The sequence below is a fragment of the Dama dama genome, chromosome 20 (genome assembly GCF_033118175.1).
Source record: "Dama dama isolate Ldn47 chromosome 20, ASM3311817v1, whole genome shotgun sequence".
Classification (NCBI taxonomy): Eukaryota; Metazoa; Chordata; class Mammalia; order Artiodactyla; family Cervidae; genus Dama; species Dama dama.
In genome coordinates, this window is record NC_083700.1 from 116,907,966 (window position 1) to 116,923,061 (window position 15,096).

The 15,096-nt window shown below is 60.2% G+C and overlaps 1 protein-coding gene across 1 annotated transcript; it reads left to right on the forward strand.

Annotated features, from left to right (window-relative positions):
• The first annotated feature begins 7,451 nt into the window (after positions 1 to 7,451).
• Positions 7,452 to 13,259, forward strand: RTP5 (receptor transporter protein 5 (putative)). Its single transcript, XM_061119774.1, has 5 exons — positions 7,452 to 7,603; positions 9,230 to 10,712; positions 12,657 to 12,800; positions 12,914 to 13,025; positions 13,114 to 13,259. The coding sequence occupies exons 1-5, from the start codon at positions 7,452 to 7,454 to the stop codon at positions 13,257 to 13,259; spliced, it is 2,037 nt and encodes a 678-aa protein (XP_060975757.1).
• The last annotated feature ends 1,837 nt before the right edge of the window (positions 13,260 to 15,096 follow it).

Below are 15,096 nucleotides of genomic sequence, written 5' to 3' on the forward strand. Positions count from 1 at the left end.
ACTATCCCCACACACTGTCCCTACACACCGTCCCCACACCCCATCCCCACACACTGTCCCCACACACCATCCCCACACCCCATCCCCACACACCATCCCCACACACCATCCCCACACACCGTCCCCACACACTGTCCCCACACACCATCCCCACACACCATCCCCACACACCGTCCCCACACACTGTCCCCACACACTATCCCCACACACCATCCCCACACACCGTCCCCACACACTGTCCCTACACACTATCCCCACACACTGTCCCCACACACCATCCCCCCACACCGTCCCCACACACTATCCCCAGACACACTGTCCCCATACACTGTCCTCACACCCCATCCCCACACTGCATCCCCACACTGCATCCCCACACACCATCCCCACACACCGTCCCCATACACTGTCCCCACACCCCATCTCCACACACTATCCCCACACATGCTGTCCCCACACACTATCCCCACACACCGTCCACATACACTGTCCTCACACACCATCCCCCCACACCGTCCCCACACACTATCCCCACACACTGTCCCACACACCGTCCCCACACACCATCCCCCCATACAGTCCCCACACACACTGTCCCCACACACTATCCCCACACACCATCCCCCCACACCGTCCCCACACACGCTGTTCCCACACACTATCCCCACACACTGTCCCACACACCGTCCCCACACACCATCCGCCCACACCGTCCCCACACACTATCCCCACACATGCTGTTCCCACACACTATCCCCACACACTGTCCCACACACCGTCCCCACACACCATCCCCCCATACAGTCCCCACATACACCGTCCCCACACACTATCCCCTCACACTATCCCCACACACGCTGTTCCCACACACTATCCCCACACACTGTCCCTACACACCGTCCCCACACCCCATCCCCACACCCTATCCCCACACACTGTCCCCACACACCATCCCCACACCCCATCCCCACACACCATCCCCACACCTCATCCCCACACCCCATCCCCACACACCATCCCCACACACCATCCCCACACACCATCCACACACACTATCCCCACACACTATCCCCACACACCGTCCCCATACACTGTCCTCACACCCCATCCCCACACTGCATCCCCACACACCATCCCCACACACCGTCCCCACACACTGTCCCTACACACTATCCCCACACACCATCCCCACACCCCATCCCCACACCATCCCCACACACTGTCCCCATACACCGTCCCCACACACCATCCCCCCACACTGTCCCCACACACTATCCCCAGACACACTGTCCCCATACACTGTCCTCACACCCCATCCCCACACTGCATCCCCACACCCCATCCCCACACACTACCCCCACACATGTGGTCCCCACACACTATCCCCACACACCGTCCACATACACTGTCCTCACACACCATCCCCCCACACCGTCCCCACACACTATCCCCACACACCATCCCCCCATACAGTCCCCACACACCATCCCCCCATACAGTCCCCACACACTATCCCCCCATACAGTCCCCACACACTATCCCCACACACCGTCCACATACACTGTCCTCACACACCATCCCCCCATACAGTCCCCACACACCATCCCCCCATACAGTCCCCACACACTATCCCCCCATACAGTCCCCACACACTATCCCCACACACCGTCCACATACACTGTCCTCACACACCATCCCCCCATACAGTCCCCACACACTATCCCCACACACTATCCCCACACACGCTGTTCCCACACACTATCCCCACACACTGTCCCACACACCGTCCCCACACACAGCCTCCCCCCACCGTCCCCACACACTATCCCCACACACGCTGTTCCCACACACTATCCCCACACACTGTCCCACACACCGTCCCCACACACAGCCTCCCCCCACCATCCCCACTACACAGTGTGTCTGGCCTGTGCCCCCCGCCCCACCCTTCACTGGGACAGGTCAGGCTCTCCAGGTGGTGGGAGGAGAGATGGTCAGGCTCCATCTGCCTCTCCCTGAATCCTGCTGGCTGGCCTGTCCTTGTGTCCTGGTCTACCCCTTCAGGTTTGAGACATTTCAGTCACGGTCACAGCGGGGCTGACCATCCCTGACCCCACATGTGACCCTCTCACACGCCCAGGTGTGGGTGCAGTGGGGCCTCTGGGGAGGCGGTCACTGCAGGAGTGCTCCAGGCGTGACAGTAGCAGGGCTGGTCCTGCACAGGGGCCAGACCTTCTCAGGGACAGCATCTCACACGGCCGCCCGCTGGTACAACCAGGACTGCCATGGCTGCGGCCCACCGAGGGGGTGCGGAGAGTCCTGGTTTAGTTCCTGGGCCGGCGTGTGTGTTGGGTGATGTACAGTGTACCCATGACGGCCTGCCTCCCTCCCCCTGAGGTGACACCGGCTGTCATCACGGGACCCCCGTGCCTCTCAGAGCCACTCCCAGCTCTCTGCCCTCTCACCCTGCACCCACGCGTCCATCCTCTAGCATCTGCTTTGTCTCCACAAAGTACACAGTGGGGTGGCCCGTGCGGCAGGACCCTATGGACAGTGGTCCGCGCGTCCGTGTGTCCCTGCTGGGCTCCTCACTGTGCCCCGTGGCGGGTGGGCACGCTTGGCTCTTCTCTGCTGAGGCCCACCTGGGTGGATCCAGCCAGGGGTCCGGCAGGGAGGAGCCGGCGGGCAGGGCCTGGTGAGCAGCCCTGGTCCCCGAAGTCCCTGGTGCTGTGGGGTGTGTGCTGTGTTGGCAGGTCTGTCTGGCTGCCGGCTGCTTCCTGTTGGACGGACCGCAGGAGCCCACGGGCCAGCAGTGAAGGAAGCGAAAGGGCCCACAGGGTTCTCAGCGAGGCAGGCACTGGGCTCCATCTTTCAGCCTTGACAAGAGGGGACCTAGGGTTTCCAAGGTGCACCTGGCCTGGCTGAGGTGACACCAGGGGAGGAGAGGGGTGGAGAGAAAGTGGGGAAGAGGGGCTCCCTGAGCTTCTGAGAGGCCGCTGGAGCTGGAGGGACGTTTCCATCACGGGAGAAACACAGGAAGCAGGGGGGCCACCCAAAACTGCTTCTGAGGGGCCAGAGGATGGTGATGTCAGTGACCCCTGACCCACACTTGGAGGGGGAAATGATGCCCCAAACCGGGAGGGTGGTGAGTTCACAGCCAGTCTGAGGTTGGAACAGGAAATGGTTAATAGTGTTTGCAAATAAAAACCTTCTGCTCTACCCTGTTTTTGAAGCATTTCCCAGAAGTTAAAAAAGAATACTGAATTTATCCACCCAATGTAAGCATTAAATTAAAAAATGAAGATGAAATATTTTCATCATTTACTATACCCAAGACTAAAGACAGCGGGGGTATTTGCTAATGTGGTGGGGTCCCCCTCATTTCTGAATTTGCCAGAATGCTGTTAGGAGCTTAAATGAGAATTTACATTTAAAATTTCCCAAAATGTGTGTTTATGTGTACGTATTCATGTTTTTGTATGTGTGTGGGCATGCAGGTACTCACAGGCAGGTATGTGCGTGGTGTGTGTGTTTGCATGTGTACAGGTGTTCACAAGAACGCATTTTGTGTGTAGGCTTGTGCTCATACGTGGGTCAGGCTGTGTTGGTGTGTGTGGTGTGTTTGCTAGTACGTGTGCAGAGTGCAGGTATGTGTGTGCAGTGCTCACATGCGTGTGTGTGCCTGTGCCCGCACCTCTGGCCTCTCTCACTGGCCAGTCGCCCAGGCGGCTGAGGGGCAGCCCGCCAGGTTCTTGGAGGCAGACCGACCGGGGCGGACGAGGAGGCGCCACCGCCTGGACGGGCCGTCCTTGCCTCGGAGCGCTGAGGTGCTCTCACCCGGAGGTGCCTCGCCCGCCGCCCTGGGTCCCTGTCCTTCTCCTGTGTTGCTTGATGTCCTGGCTCCTGTGGGGTCTGGGGGAGGTGCCAGCCCCTCGCTTGGCAGCAGCTGGGCTGAGTGCTGAGGCTTGGCCATTGGGAAACACCGCTGGGACGGGACAGCTGGTGGGGCTGCGGTGCCTGCTGCCGGCCCAGACCCCGCCCGCTGCCTGCGGCCCCCATGTACGCACCTTGACCGTGTGCTGGGGCTTGGGCCCTCGGGCGGGCCGAAGGACCCAGGATGCAGGGAGTGCACCCCTCTGCGGAGGTCTGGGGGCAGGGGGAGCCTGGCACGCACTCGCACTGAGAGAGGCTCTGCCCCCGGCTCTCTTCTTGGTTGTCTGTCTGTCTGTCTGGCTATCCTAACCCGTCTGCTGCCCACGCCCAGGGTTGGTGGAGCAAAGTGTCAGCTGGCGGGCCTCGGGTGGACCCTGTAACCCCTGACCCTGAGCTGGCGGCCAGGCCTGTCGCCTCCCTGCTGGGCTGTCTTGCCTCCTCCGCTCCCACCCCTGCCCAAAGCGGGCTATTGTCTGGCCCAGGGTCGTGGTGGAGGCTCCAGGGAGCCAGCCAGGTCCAGGTCGGGGCAGATGGGGGCTCACCTGGACTGTGGGAGGTCTGTGTTCTCACGCTCCACCGGAGGCCCCTGTGTGGGGGCTGCCCCCGCGCCCTGGCTGGGGGGCGAGTGTAGCTGAGGAGGAGGCCAGAGCGCGTCCGCCAGGAGAGTGGCCCTCGCTGTTTCCCTTGGGGGGTGATCGTGTGGAAACGGTACCTGGTTTCCTGACGCTTCTCTCCACCCCCCCATCTGAGCTGGTCTGGAGTCGTCGGTGCCTCGAGGAGGCTGGTCCTAGGGCAGCAGGTGGAGGGCAGAAGGCAGGGGGAGTGGCCGCTGACCCTGCTGTGGGAGCCCGTCCTTCAGCAGAAGGGCCTCTCCAACCCCTCCTCCAGGGGGACTCACACAGACCCCGGCTCCAGAACATGCCTCCCATGCGGGGTGGTGCTGCGTTCTGCCTCGCCCCTTGTTTCTCTGCCAAGAGGAGGAGATGTTTATGGCTGATGGATCTGTTAGCGGACCCTGTAAGCATCTCGTGGAGGGCTGGGCTCGTGGGTTTTGGGGGCAGATAAACGGGCAGCCAGATAAAGGCATGTGAAGGCTGACCTCCCCGCCGTCTACACCTCTGGGATAGGCTGAGGGGGTCCTGAGTGATAGGTCAGAGGTGACTGGCTCCTCGCATCAGCACCCAAAGGTTATTTTTCTGGATGGGGTGGTGAGTCATGATTGCTAGACTCTCTCCCAGACTCAGAGACAGCTGGTGGTCTCTGGAGACGAGGGGCCTGTTGGTGGCCTGGGATGGTGCAGTCTTGGCAGCGTGAGGGGGCCCACACCCAGCACAGGGCAGGCACAGCCGGGGCCACTGTGCCTGGAGGGTCTACCGGGAGGGGGACAGCTCGTACACAGCACAGCCCAGACTGACCAGCAAAACTCAGGATCTTAGAATTGCAATGATGGGCTGGGTGATAACCAAAAATTTCCCGGGAAAAGCTGCCTTAAGGTAACATATACAGATGACACCACCCTAATGGCAGAGAGCAAAGAGGAACTAAAGAGCCTCTTGATGAAAGTGAAAGAAGAGTGAAGAAGCTGGCTTAAGACTCAATATTCAAAAAACTAAGATCATGGCATCCATTCCCATCACTTCATGGCAAATAGATGGGGAAAAAGTGGAAACAGTGATAGATTTTATTTTCTTAGGCTCCAAAATCACTGTGGACGGTGACTGCAGCCACGAAATTAAAAGACGTTTTCTCCTTGGAAGAAAAGCTACGACAAACCTATACCCCGTATTAAAAAGCAGACATATCACTTTGCAGACAAACGTCTGTATAATCAAAGCTTTGGTTTTTTCCAGTAGTCATGTATGGATGTGAGAGTTGGACTATGAAGAAACCTGAGTGCCAAAGAATTGATGCTTTCAAATTGTGATGTTGGAGAAGACTCTTGAGAGTCCCTTGAACTGCAAGGAGATCCGATCAGTCCTTCCTAAAGGAAATCAGTCTTGAGTGTTCATTGGAAGGACTAATGCTGAAGCTGAAACTCCAATACTTTGGTCACCTGATGCAAAGAACCAACTCACTAGAAAAGACTCTGAAGTTGGGAAAGATTGAAGGCAGGAGAAGGGGACGGCAGAGGATGAGATGGTTGGATGGCATCACCAACTTGATGGACATGAGTTTGAGCAAACTCTGGGAGATCGTGAAGGACAGGGAAGCCTGGCATGCTGCAGTCCATGGGGTCACAAAGAATTGGACATGACTTAGTGACTGAACAACAACAAAGATAACAGTGACTGCTAGAAGTTTATTTCTGTCTTAAAGAAGAAATCCGGGGGTAGGTGACCCTAAAGTGGTATCAGGACTCCAACTGCCCTCAAGGATCCAGGGTCTCTCCTTGCTGCTTCCTCAGCAGTGGCTTCTGTCTGCAAGGTCAGCTTGTCTGCAGGAGTGCCAAACATCACGTCATCATCTCTGCATTGGTGAGCAGAGAAGGTGAAAGTGGAATGGGAAACGTAGGACTTTCGCCGGTTACCTGGTCCAATATGGAACCTTCCCTCAGGCACATCCCAAGACTCTCCTGCTCTATCTCACTCTCACACTTAGCTGCTTGCCTGCAGATGAGGCTGCCCCCTTGGCTTCTGGGCGCAAGCCCCTCCCCACCCTGCCCGACCAGTGGTGGTTCCGTCCTTGAGCCCGGCCACCTGTCCCACGGTCACCAAGCCCTGACCTGCCGTGGTGAGGTCTGCACACAGCACAGGGCACAGCTACGGGCCGCGGGCCCCTCTTCCAGGAGGCTCCCGGGTGTCCCTGATGGGCTGCCCCGGCAGGAAAGGGCGGGCTCTGGTGGCTGGGGGCACACGGACACTTATCGGGGCCTGGCTCCTTCTGGTGCTGAGCTAAGAACTTAGAGGCATTTGTGAAGCTGTGCATTGACTGTGTTTAAGGTATTTTAACATAAAGGTGACTTTCTAGCCAATAAAAAGTTTGGAGAAAAGTAATGGGAAAATTTAGAGTGATATATGTCCAGTAAAGTTCCTCACGGCTTTGCTCATGATGGCAGACTTGGCACCGGGTTCAAGGATGGAGGCCGGGTAGGCGGACTGCACCCCAGCTGCAGACTGGGCGACATCAGACATTCAGAAGCACAGGTACTGCTGTGCGCTGGGTGAGAGGAGCAGGCCCGCAGGCGAGGTGCTCGGTGGGATTCCCTGCAGGCACCAGAGACGTGCGGACGTCAGCCCCACGGTGGGGACGGAGGGCGACTTTTATCATCGTCTGTGTCGTCCTTCTTATTACCTGTTTCCAATTTTTCCTAAAATGAAAACCCACTGCTTGTGTAATAAAAAATACTCAAAGGGATCAGAAAAAGAGGCCCATTTCTCATTTCTCTGAGACAAACCCGGTTGCCATGGAGACCGGGTGGTTGTCAAGGCGGCGATTGGCTAGTGCTGGAGGCGGGTGGGTGCTCGCCTGGAGCCTGAGCCAGCGCAGCCCTCAGACCGCACTGCGGACCCAGCAACAGCATGGACGGGGCGGACGTGTGGGCCAAGACCTTGGCCCAGCTGATGGCCCAGAAGAAGCCCCAGGACACCTGGGAACTGGTCCCCCAGGAGAACCTGGCCTCGGGGCACCTGGACAGCAGTGGTTTCCAGTACCGGCTTCGGGGGCTCTCGAGGTGCGGCGGGGGGCCCCTGTGGGGTCCCAGGAGGCAGGGGGTGGGGGATGGGGTGGGGTGGCAAGGTTACCTCACCTCCAGCCAGGGCCGGGTGTGGCCTGGCCCTTGAGGGAGGCAGGAGTGGGCGTGTGTCTGCCTGGCCTTGGCACCCAACAGGTGGGTGGGCGGGCCAGGAGCTCCCTGTCCCTTCCGGGTAGCGGGGGTGTTGGGGGAGCAGTGTGTCTGTTACCTGCAGTGCAGGCAGCTGAGTCCCTGCCTGCTGGGCACCTTCAGGCCAGTCGGGGGCCCTGCCCAGGGGCGGTTGGCACGGGGTGGATGGCCTTCCGCCTGTGGCAGACTTTGTTCACCGCAGCATCTCCTCGTTTCCTTGGCCGCGCTGACAGCGGGAGCAGGGTGGGTCTCTGCCCTGCCCTGCAGATGGCCTGAGCGGATGGACTGGGAGGGCTTGGGCCCAAGAGGGAGGAGGGGGTCCCGGCCGGGGCTGTGGCTGAGCGGGGGCCACGTCGGGAGCCCCGGGGACCGTGGGTCACCACGCGAACCGTGCCCTCCCTCATGAGGACAGCCAGCATCAGACAAGTAGCCACAACCCAGACCAGCCGCGGGGTCTCCCAGGGGCCAGCTGGGAGGGGGCCGGAGGGAGAGGGGGCCGTGTGGACCCCCGCGGGCAGCTGTCCTTTGACACAGATGCCCCTGCTCCCTAGCGTCTGAAGCGCCGGGGGTCAGGAGTGTGGTGAGAGGCTGGCTTTCCCAGGTGTCAGCAAGTGACGGCATCGGGGGCTCCTTGCCACCCATAACTGTCCCCCGGAGGAGCCGTCGCACACGGGCTGCACGAGCACCCTAGCATTGGTTGGATTTTGGTTTTCACAGACACAGACGCGCCAGCTGGTGGGACGGTCACTAGTGCAGACCCACGTCTCCACGTCCAGCCATGACGCGCTGCTTAATTAACAAAGGAGGAAGCTCCGTCCCAAGGACACCATGCGTGTCCAGGTGCTCCCCAGCCATGCGTAGCTGGAGGCTGCAGGTGGGGGTGTGGGGGGCGGGAAGCCCACCATCAGGGGACGTTCTGGTGGATTGGCCTGGGGGTCACTCAATTGGAGAGAGGGGGATACAGGGCCTTGGCCTCTGGAGCAGCACCCTTGCGGGTGAGGGTTGGACGCGCAGTCCCGGGAGTGCACTGGCCCAGGGCCACAGGGCCACCCAGCCTCCCGGCCGCCCCCCACACCCAGTTCTCCCTGCACCCCCCATGGCCCCTCTCCTGGGGCACAGGCTCCCCCTTTCTGCAGCCCCCCCTGCCCTGCCCCCTGGGCACCACAGACGGCCCTCACTCCCACCGGGTCCCGGTGGTGTCTCCTAGGGGCGCTGAGACCCTGGGTCGCCAGGACAGAGCAGCAGCAGACGTAGCGCTGAGCCCAGAAGGGCCCAGGCAGCATGCTTGGCCACCCGGGGCGTGTTGGGGCCAAAGGATGGAGGGCCTCTGCTTGGGCGCCTCAGGCTGGGGGGCCGCGGGGGCGTGCAAGGACAGGCTGGGGGGCCTCGGGGGCGCACACGGACAGGCTGTGGGGCCGCGGGGGCGCGCAGGGCAGGCGGGCCGAGCCCTCGCCTACCTGCCTCTCTCCTCCACAGGCTCCAGTGCGGCCGCTGCCAGTGGGGCTGGGCCTCGGCCCACGTGCACGTGCTCTTCCACCTGTGGTGGGACGAGGCCGGCCGGCGCGGGCTGGTCAAGATGCGGGTCTGGGGCCAGCGGTGCCGGTGGTGCCCGCCCGGAGGGGCCCAGTGCCGCGTCAGCCTGCTGAACGTGCGGCTCTTCCTGGGCAAGCTGGTGCGGTTCATCGCGCAAAAGTGCTACGCGGAGGGTCCCGGCTCCGACCAGGGCCCCGAGGTCTGCTTCGGTGAGCGCTGTGAGGCCTGCGACCTGGGGGTCTGCTTTTTCCAGCAGCCGCCTGACCCCGCCTGGGGGCCCGAGGGCAGGAGCGCTGGCAGCATCAAGGGCAGGTTCACCTTGTACTCCAGTGGTGACGAGGCTGCCCCCGCTGCCAGTAGGCAGCTGCGCACGCTGGGCCGCGGGCTGCTAGTCGACCACCCCGGGGGCTGCACCCCCGACGCCATCGCCGTTCCCCTGTACGTGGCCGACTTCATCAGGAGCCCCATCGCCGAGGGCAGGGACTTCTGCGGCCAGGCCGAGGAGGTCATCACCATCCCCTTCTCCCTCGGGCGCAGGGCCCGGGGGCTGGCAGGTGAGCCCGCTGGCGGGCGGCACATCATCGGCAGGGGCTCCCTCTACCTGCCCGCCAGCTCCAAGGCCACGTCCAGGGGCAGACGCTTCCCGGTGAATATCAAAGCCCCCGTCTTTCACGGCAAGGGGCTCCTGCTCAGCGGCGCGAAGGCAACCACGGGCTTCATCTACAAAGGGCTCGGCTGCGTGTCTGAACCCGACGAGGGCGAGGACGGGGATGAGGACGAGGACGAGGACGCCGACTGGGGCGCCCCGTCCAGCAGCACCAGGCTTGTCCCGGTTGGAGGCAGCCCGCGGCCCATGACCTACATCGTCGGCCTCATGGACAACGGGGAGGGCTCGGTCACCTTTCCCTCCTCCTTGACTGACGTGCTCCTGGAAGACGCCGACCCGTTCGACCTGGTCCACGGCTCCCTCACCTTCCCATTCATGTTCGCCTATGAGGGCCGGGCGGCGGCCTCCTCTGCCAGTGGCCCTGAAGGCAGAGGGCAGGTGGCTGGCGGCTGCAGCCTCCCTGCCGCGGGCTGTGAGCGCCTCCCGGGGACCGATGAGGGCAGCTGGGTGCCCCTGGGCGAGGGCTCCATCACCGTCCCCTTCTCTGTCTTCAGTGTTATCCAAAGCAAGAGCTCCGGGAGCAAGGCCAGGGGCCCTCAAGGCGATGGCCTGGTGCCCTGGGGCTCGTCCAAGAAGCCGAAGCAACCAGGGCCCCGGGAGGCCAGGTTCCGCCTCCCGCCCCCCGGGGACCAGGGCTTCTGCTGGGCTGAGGGCTTCTGCTTTGACCCCTACGAAGAGGTCTGGATCTGGGTCTCGCTGGCCGTTTGTGTCCTCTGGATAATGTACCTGTGCAAGTTCAGCCCTGACCGCTCCCCGTGGGTATGAAGGGTGGCGCCTCCTGTCAGTCCCCTGGGGGACCCCCTCCAGGGGTGCTGCCTGGGTGCCTGGCAAGCAGCGATCCCCGGCCCCGGCTGCCCCGCCCGCCTCGCTTCCGTGTTCCATCTCCGCGGTGAGTCCTGGTGTTGTGGGCGCTCACGCCGTGACCACTCCCCGAGCTGATCGTGTGTGTCCCAGGCGCTCTGAATGTGTGTTACACGCCAATAAATAAGAGTTAACAGGCAGCAGCCACATGGTCTCCCGCTGAGCTGAGGGTGTGCAGGGGAGGGCAGTGGGGCACAGGGCAGCCGACCCCCGGGACCCCGGTCCCACGGTGACCCTCTCCTGCGGTGCCACTGGATCTCTGGAGGTGATGCTTGGGCCGCTTCAGCACAAGCTGCGGGTGGGGAGACCACCACCACCTCCTCAGGAAGATGAAAGCCCCTCCAGGTGTGGTTGATGAGCCCCCCCCGCCCCCCCGCCACCCCAGGGCCCAGGAGCTGAGGAGGTACCTTCCCTGAGTGAGGGGCAGGGGCCCACTCACCACCTTACCAGATTTTGTTCATGGTTCCCGGGAACATTTTCATCCACAGCGCTTTTCAAGAAGCGCCATCCGCTTGAGGTTCCTTGTGTCTACACCCTGGATTCCCATCTTAACGGCCCAGGATCCAGTTCTAAGGGGCAGGGCTGTTGGGCCATGTGGGTCCCAGGCAGCAGGGCATGACTGCGGGCAGCTGGGCGGGGTCACCCTGTCCCTCCCCTCACACAGACTGGCCCCAGGGCCCTGGGGGGCTGCGGAATGTCTGGAGGGCCTTGGGGTCCGAGACTTGGGTCCCCGGTCGGATGGGAGGTTTGGGAAGGCCTGCCTTGTGGGGAGGGGTAGGTGGCCAGACTCTTTGCTGCAGGGCCCTCTGTCCACATGGGCCAGGGTGGATCTGGGAGATTCTGCCTTTGGGCCGATCTCCAGGTGAGGGGGAAGGTAGGGGAGGGCTTCCCACAGAGGGGCTGCCTGGACGGAGGGGAGGGGGTGGGCTTTGATGTCAGCATCCTGCCCAACGGGACCCCACATGGCACCAGAGCGCAGAAGGCTCCAGGCCACGTGGATGGCCACAAGGCACCGGACCTGAGGCTTGACACACAGCTGAGCCGAGCCTGCCAGAACACCGCGGCTAGGCCCCCGTCATCTCTGATACACTAACCACTGCAACAGGACACGACAGGTGAGACCTCACTCTTAGGGCAGGATCCACTCTCCCACACTCAGTGTTCTGTCTACACTGGGTGAGACCCCTCTCACAGGGCAGGATCCACCCTCCCACCCTGGGTGTCCTGTCTGCACTGGGTGAGACCCCTCTCACAGGGCAGGATCCACCCTCCCACCCTGGGTGTCCTGTCTGCACTGGGTGAGACCCCTCTCCCAGGGCAGGATCCACCCTCCCACCCTGGGTGTCCTGTCTGCACTGGGTGAGACCCCTCTCCCAGGGCAGGATCCACCCTCCCACCCTGGGTGTCCTGTCTGCACTGGGTGAGACCCCTCTCCCAGGGCAGGATCCACCCTCCCACCCTGGGTGTTCTGTCTGCACTGGTGAGATCTCCCCTAGGACAGGATGCACACACCCCCTCCCATCTGGAGGCTTGCGGGGGGCTGTGGTGCCCACAGCGGTGTGTCCTGTCTTCAGACCTGTGACCTCCCCGGGGGCAGCCCCCGCTGCAGTGCTGGTCACCGCATGGTTTCCAGCTTCTAGATAAATTGAAATTGTTCCTGAGATGCAAAGCTGTCCCTGGATGGCTCAGACCGGAGAGGGCAGCAGCAGACAACTTCAGGGCTGGCCACCCTCCCTGAAGATGGAAGGAGCTTCCCTCCAGGTGCCTGACTGTAGGGGCTCGAGGCCGAGTCACCCTTGGTCCTGGGGTCTGTGGCCACTGCCTCTGGACAACCCCCTCCAGGGCAGGGGGCTCACACCAGTGCCCGGCTTCCGGGGTCTCCCAATGGTCATCCAGGCCCCCCGGCCCGCAGTGACCTGCCCGCCCCCGACACCGCTGGCCCCCGCTGTCGCCGCGGTCCTGGGCCCGCTGGACCCACAGCGACGCGTGTGTCCCCTGCCCTGCGGCCGCACCGGGACCTCAGCTCTGCCCTTCCCGCGGCCGCCGCCCCGGGAATGCAGAGAGGGGGTGTGGGCCCCTTATAATCCCTGGGCCTCCAGCGCCCCTCGCCCGGGGAACCGGCCAAGAGAGGTGTCCCCTCGGGTGTGACCGCACAGGAGGACGGGAGCCGAGAGCGCGGGGACCGCAGGGCCCTCCAGCGCGGGGGGAGGGGTGGGGTGGAGGGTAGGGAGACCCAGCATCACGGGGGGCGGGGACCCAGACTGAGTCGAGCTCCTTCGCGTCCGCGGGCTCTCGGCAGCCGTCACGGGCGCCTCCGCAGCCCGGCCGCCTCTCAAGCCCCCAGCCCGGTCCGTCCCCCAGCGCCAGCCCGGCCCCTCCTCCAGCGCCAGCCCAGCCGCCGCGCGGTTCTGGGTGCCCTCGTGTGGCCGCTGGTGGGAAGTGTAGCCCTGGGAAGGTACTTCAGTCGCTCAGTCGTGTCCGACTCTGCGACCCCATGGACTGCAGCAGGCCAGGCCTCCCTGTCCATCGCCAACTCCCGGAGTTTACTCAAACTCATGTCCATTGAGTCGGTGATGCCATCCAACCATCTCATCCTCTGTCGTCCCCTTCTTCTCCTGCCCTCAATCTTTCCCAGCATCAGGGTCTTTTCAAATGAGTCAACTCTTCGCATCATGTGGCCAAAGGATTGGAGTTTCAGCTTCAGCATGAGTCCTTCCAATGCATAGTCAGGACTGATCTCCTTTAGGGTGGACTGGTTAGATCTCCTTGCAGTCCAAGGGACTCTCAAGAGTCTTCAACACCACAGTTCAAAAGCATTAATTCTTTGTGCTCAGCTTTCTTTATGGTCTAACTCACATCCATACATGACTACTGGAAAAACCATAGACTTGACTAGACACACCTTTTTTTGGCAAAGTAATGTCTCTGCTTTTTAATATGCTGTCTAGGTTGGTCATAGCTTTTCTTCTAAGGAGCAAGGGTCTTTTAATTTCATGGCTGCAGTCACCATTTGTAGTGATTTAGGAGCCCAAGAAAATAAAATCTGTCAACTGTTACCATTTCCCCCCTTCTATTTGCCATGAAGTGATGGGACCGGATGCCATGATCTTAGTTTTTTGAATGTTGAGTTTTAAGCCAGCTTTTTCATTCTCTTCTTTCAACCTCATCAAGGTGAGTTCCTTTAATCCTCTTCACTTTCTTCCATTGGAGTGGTGTCATCTGCTTATCTGAGGTTATTGATATTTCTCCTGGCAATCTTGATTCCAACTTGTGCTTCATCCAGCCTGGCATTTTGCATGATGTACTCTGCATATAAGTTAAATTAGCAGGGTGAAAATATACAGCCTTAACGTACTCTTTTCCCTATTTGGAACCAGTCTGTTGTTCCAAGTCCAGTTCTATAGATTTCTCAGGAGACTAGTAATGTGGTCTGGGATTCCCATCTCTTTAAGAATATTCCACAGTTTGTTGTGATGCACACAGTCAAAGGCTTTAGTGTAGTCAATGAAGCAGAAATAGATGTTTTTCTGGAACTCTCTTGCTTTCTCTATGATCCAACAGATGTTGGCAATTTGATCTCGGGTTCCTCTACCTTTTCTAAACCCAGTTTGTACATCTAGAAGTTCTCAGTTCACATACTGCTGAAGCCTAGATTGAAGGGTTTTGAGCATAACCATACTAGCATGTGAAATGAGTGCAATTGTACGGTAGTTTGAATATTGTTTGGCATTGCCCTTCTTTGGGAATGTGATGAAAACTGACCTTTTCCAGTCCTGTGGTCACTGCTGAATTTTCCCAATTTGCTCTTTAACAGTATCAACTTTTAGGATTTGAAGTAGCTCAGCTGGAGTTCCAGAAGGCACTGCTGTTACTTAACTGTACTGTTCAATTAGCAGGTTCCTTAAAACCCAACAAACAACTCCATTCATTGTCAGTATCACCAGCATTAATTTTCATGAATAATGTTGTTGTTGTTTAGTAACATTTGACTCTTTTGTGACCCTATGGGCTGCAGCCTGCCAGGCTCCTCTGTTCTTGGGGTTCTCCCGGCAAGAATACTGGAGTGGGTCGCCATTTCCTCCTCCAAGGGATCTTCCTGACCTGCATCTCCTGCCTGGCAGGGGGATTTTTTACCATTCAACAAGGAGGTAAGCCCTCATGAATAATTAAATTTCACTTAATTACTTAATTATTCATTCATAATTGATTCAGGAACAGGAGGAGAGCTAGTGCACTATGCCCCCCAGTACTGAGGCATGAAGGCTCTCTAGTGTGAGGTCAG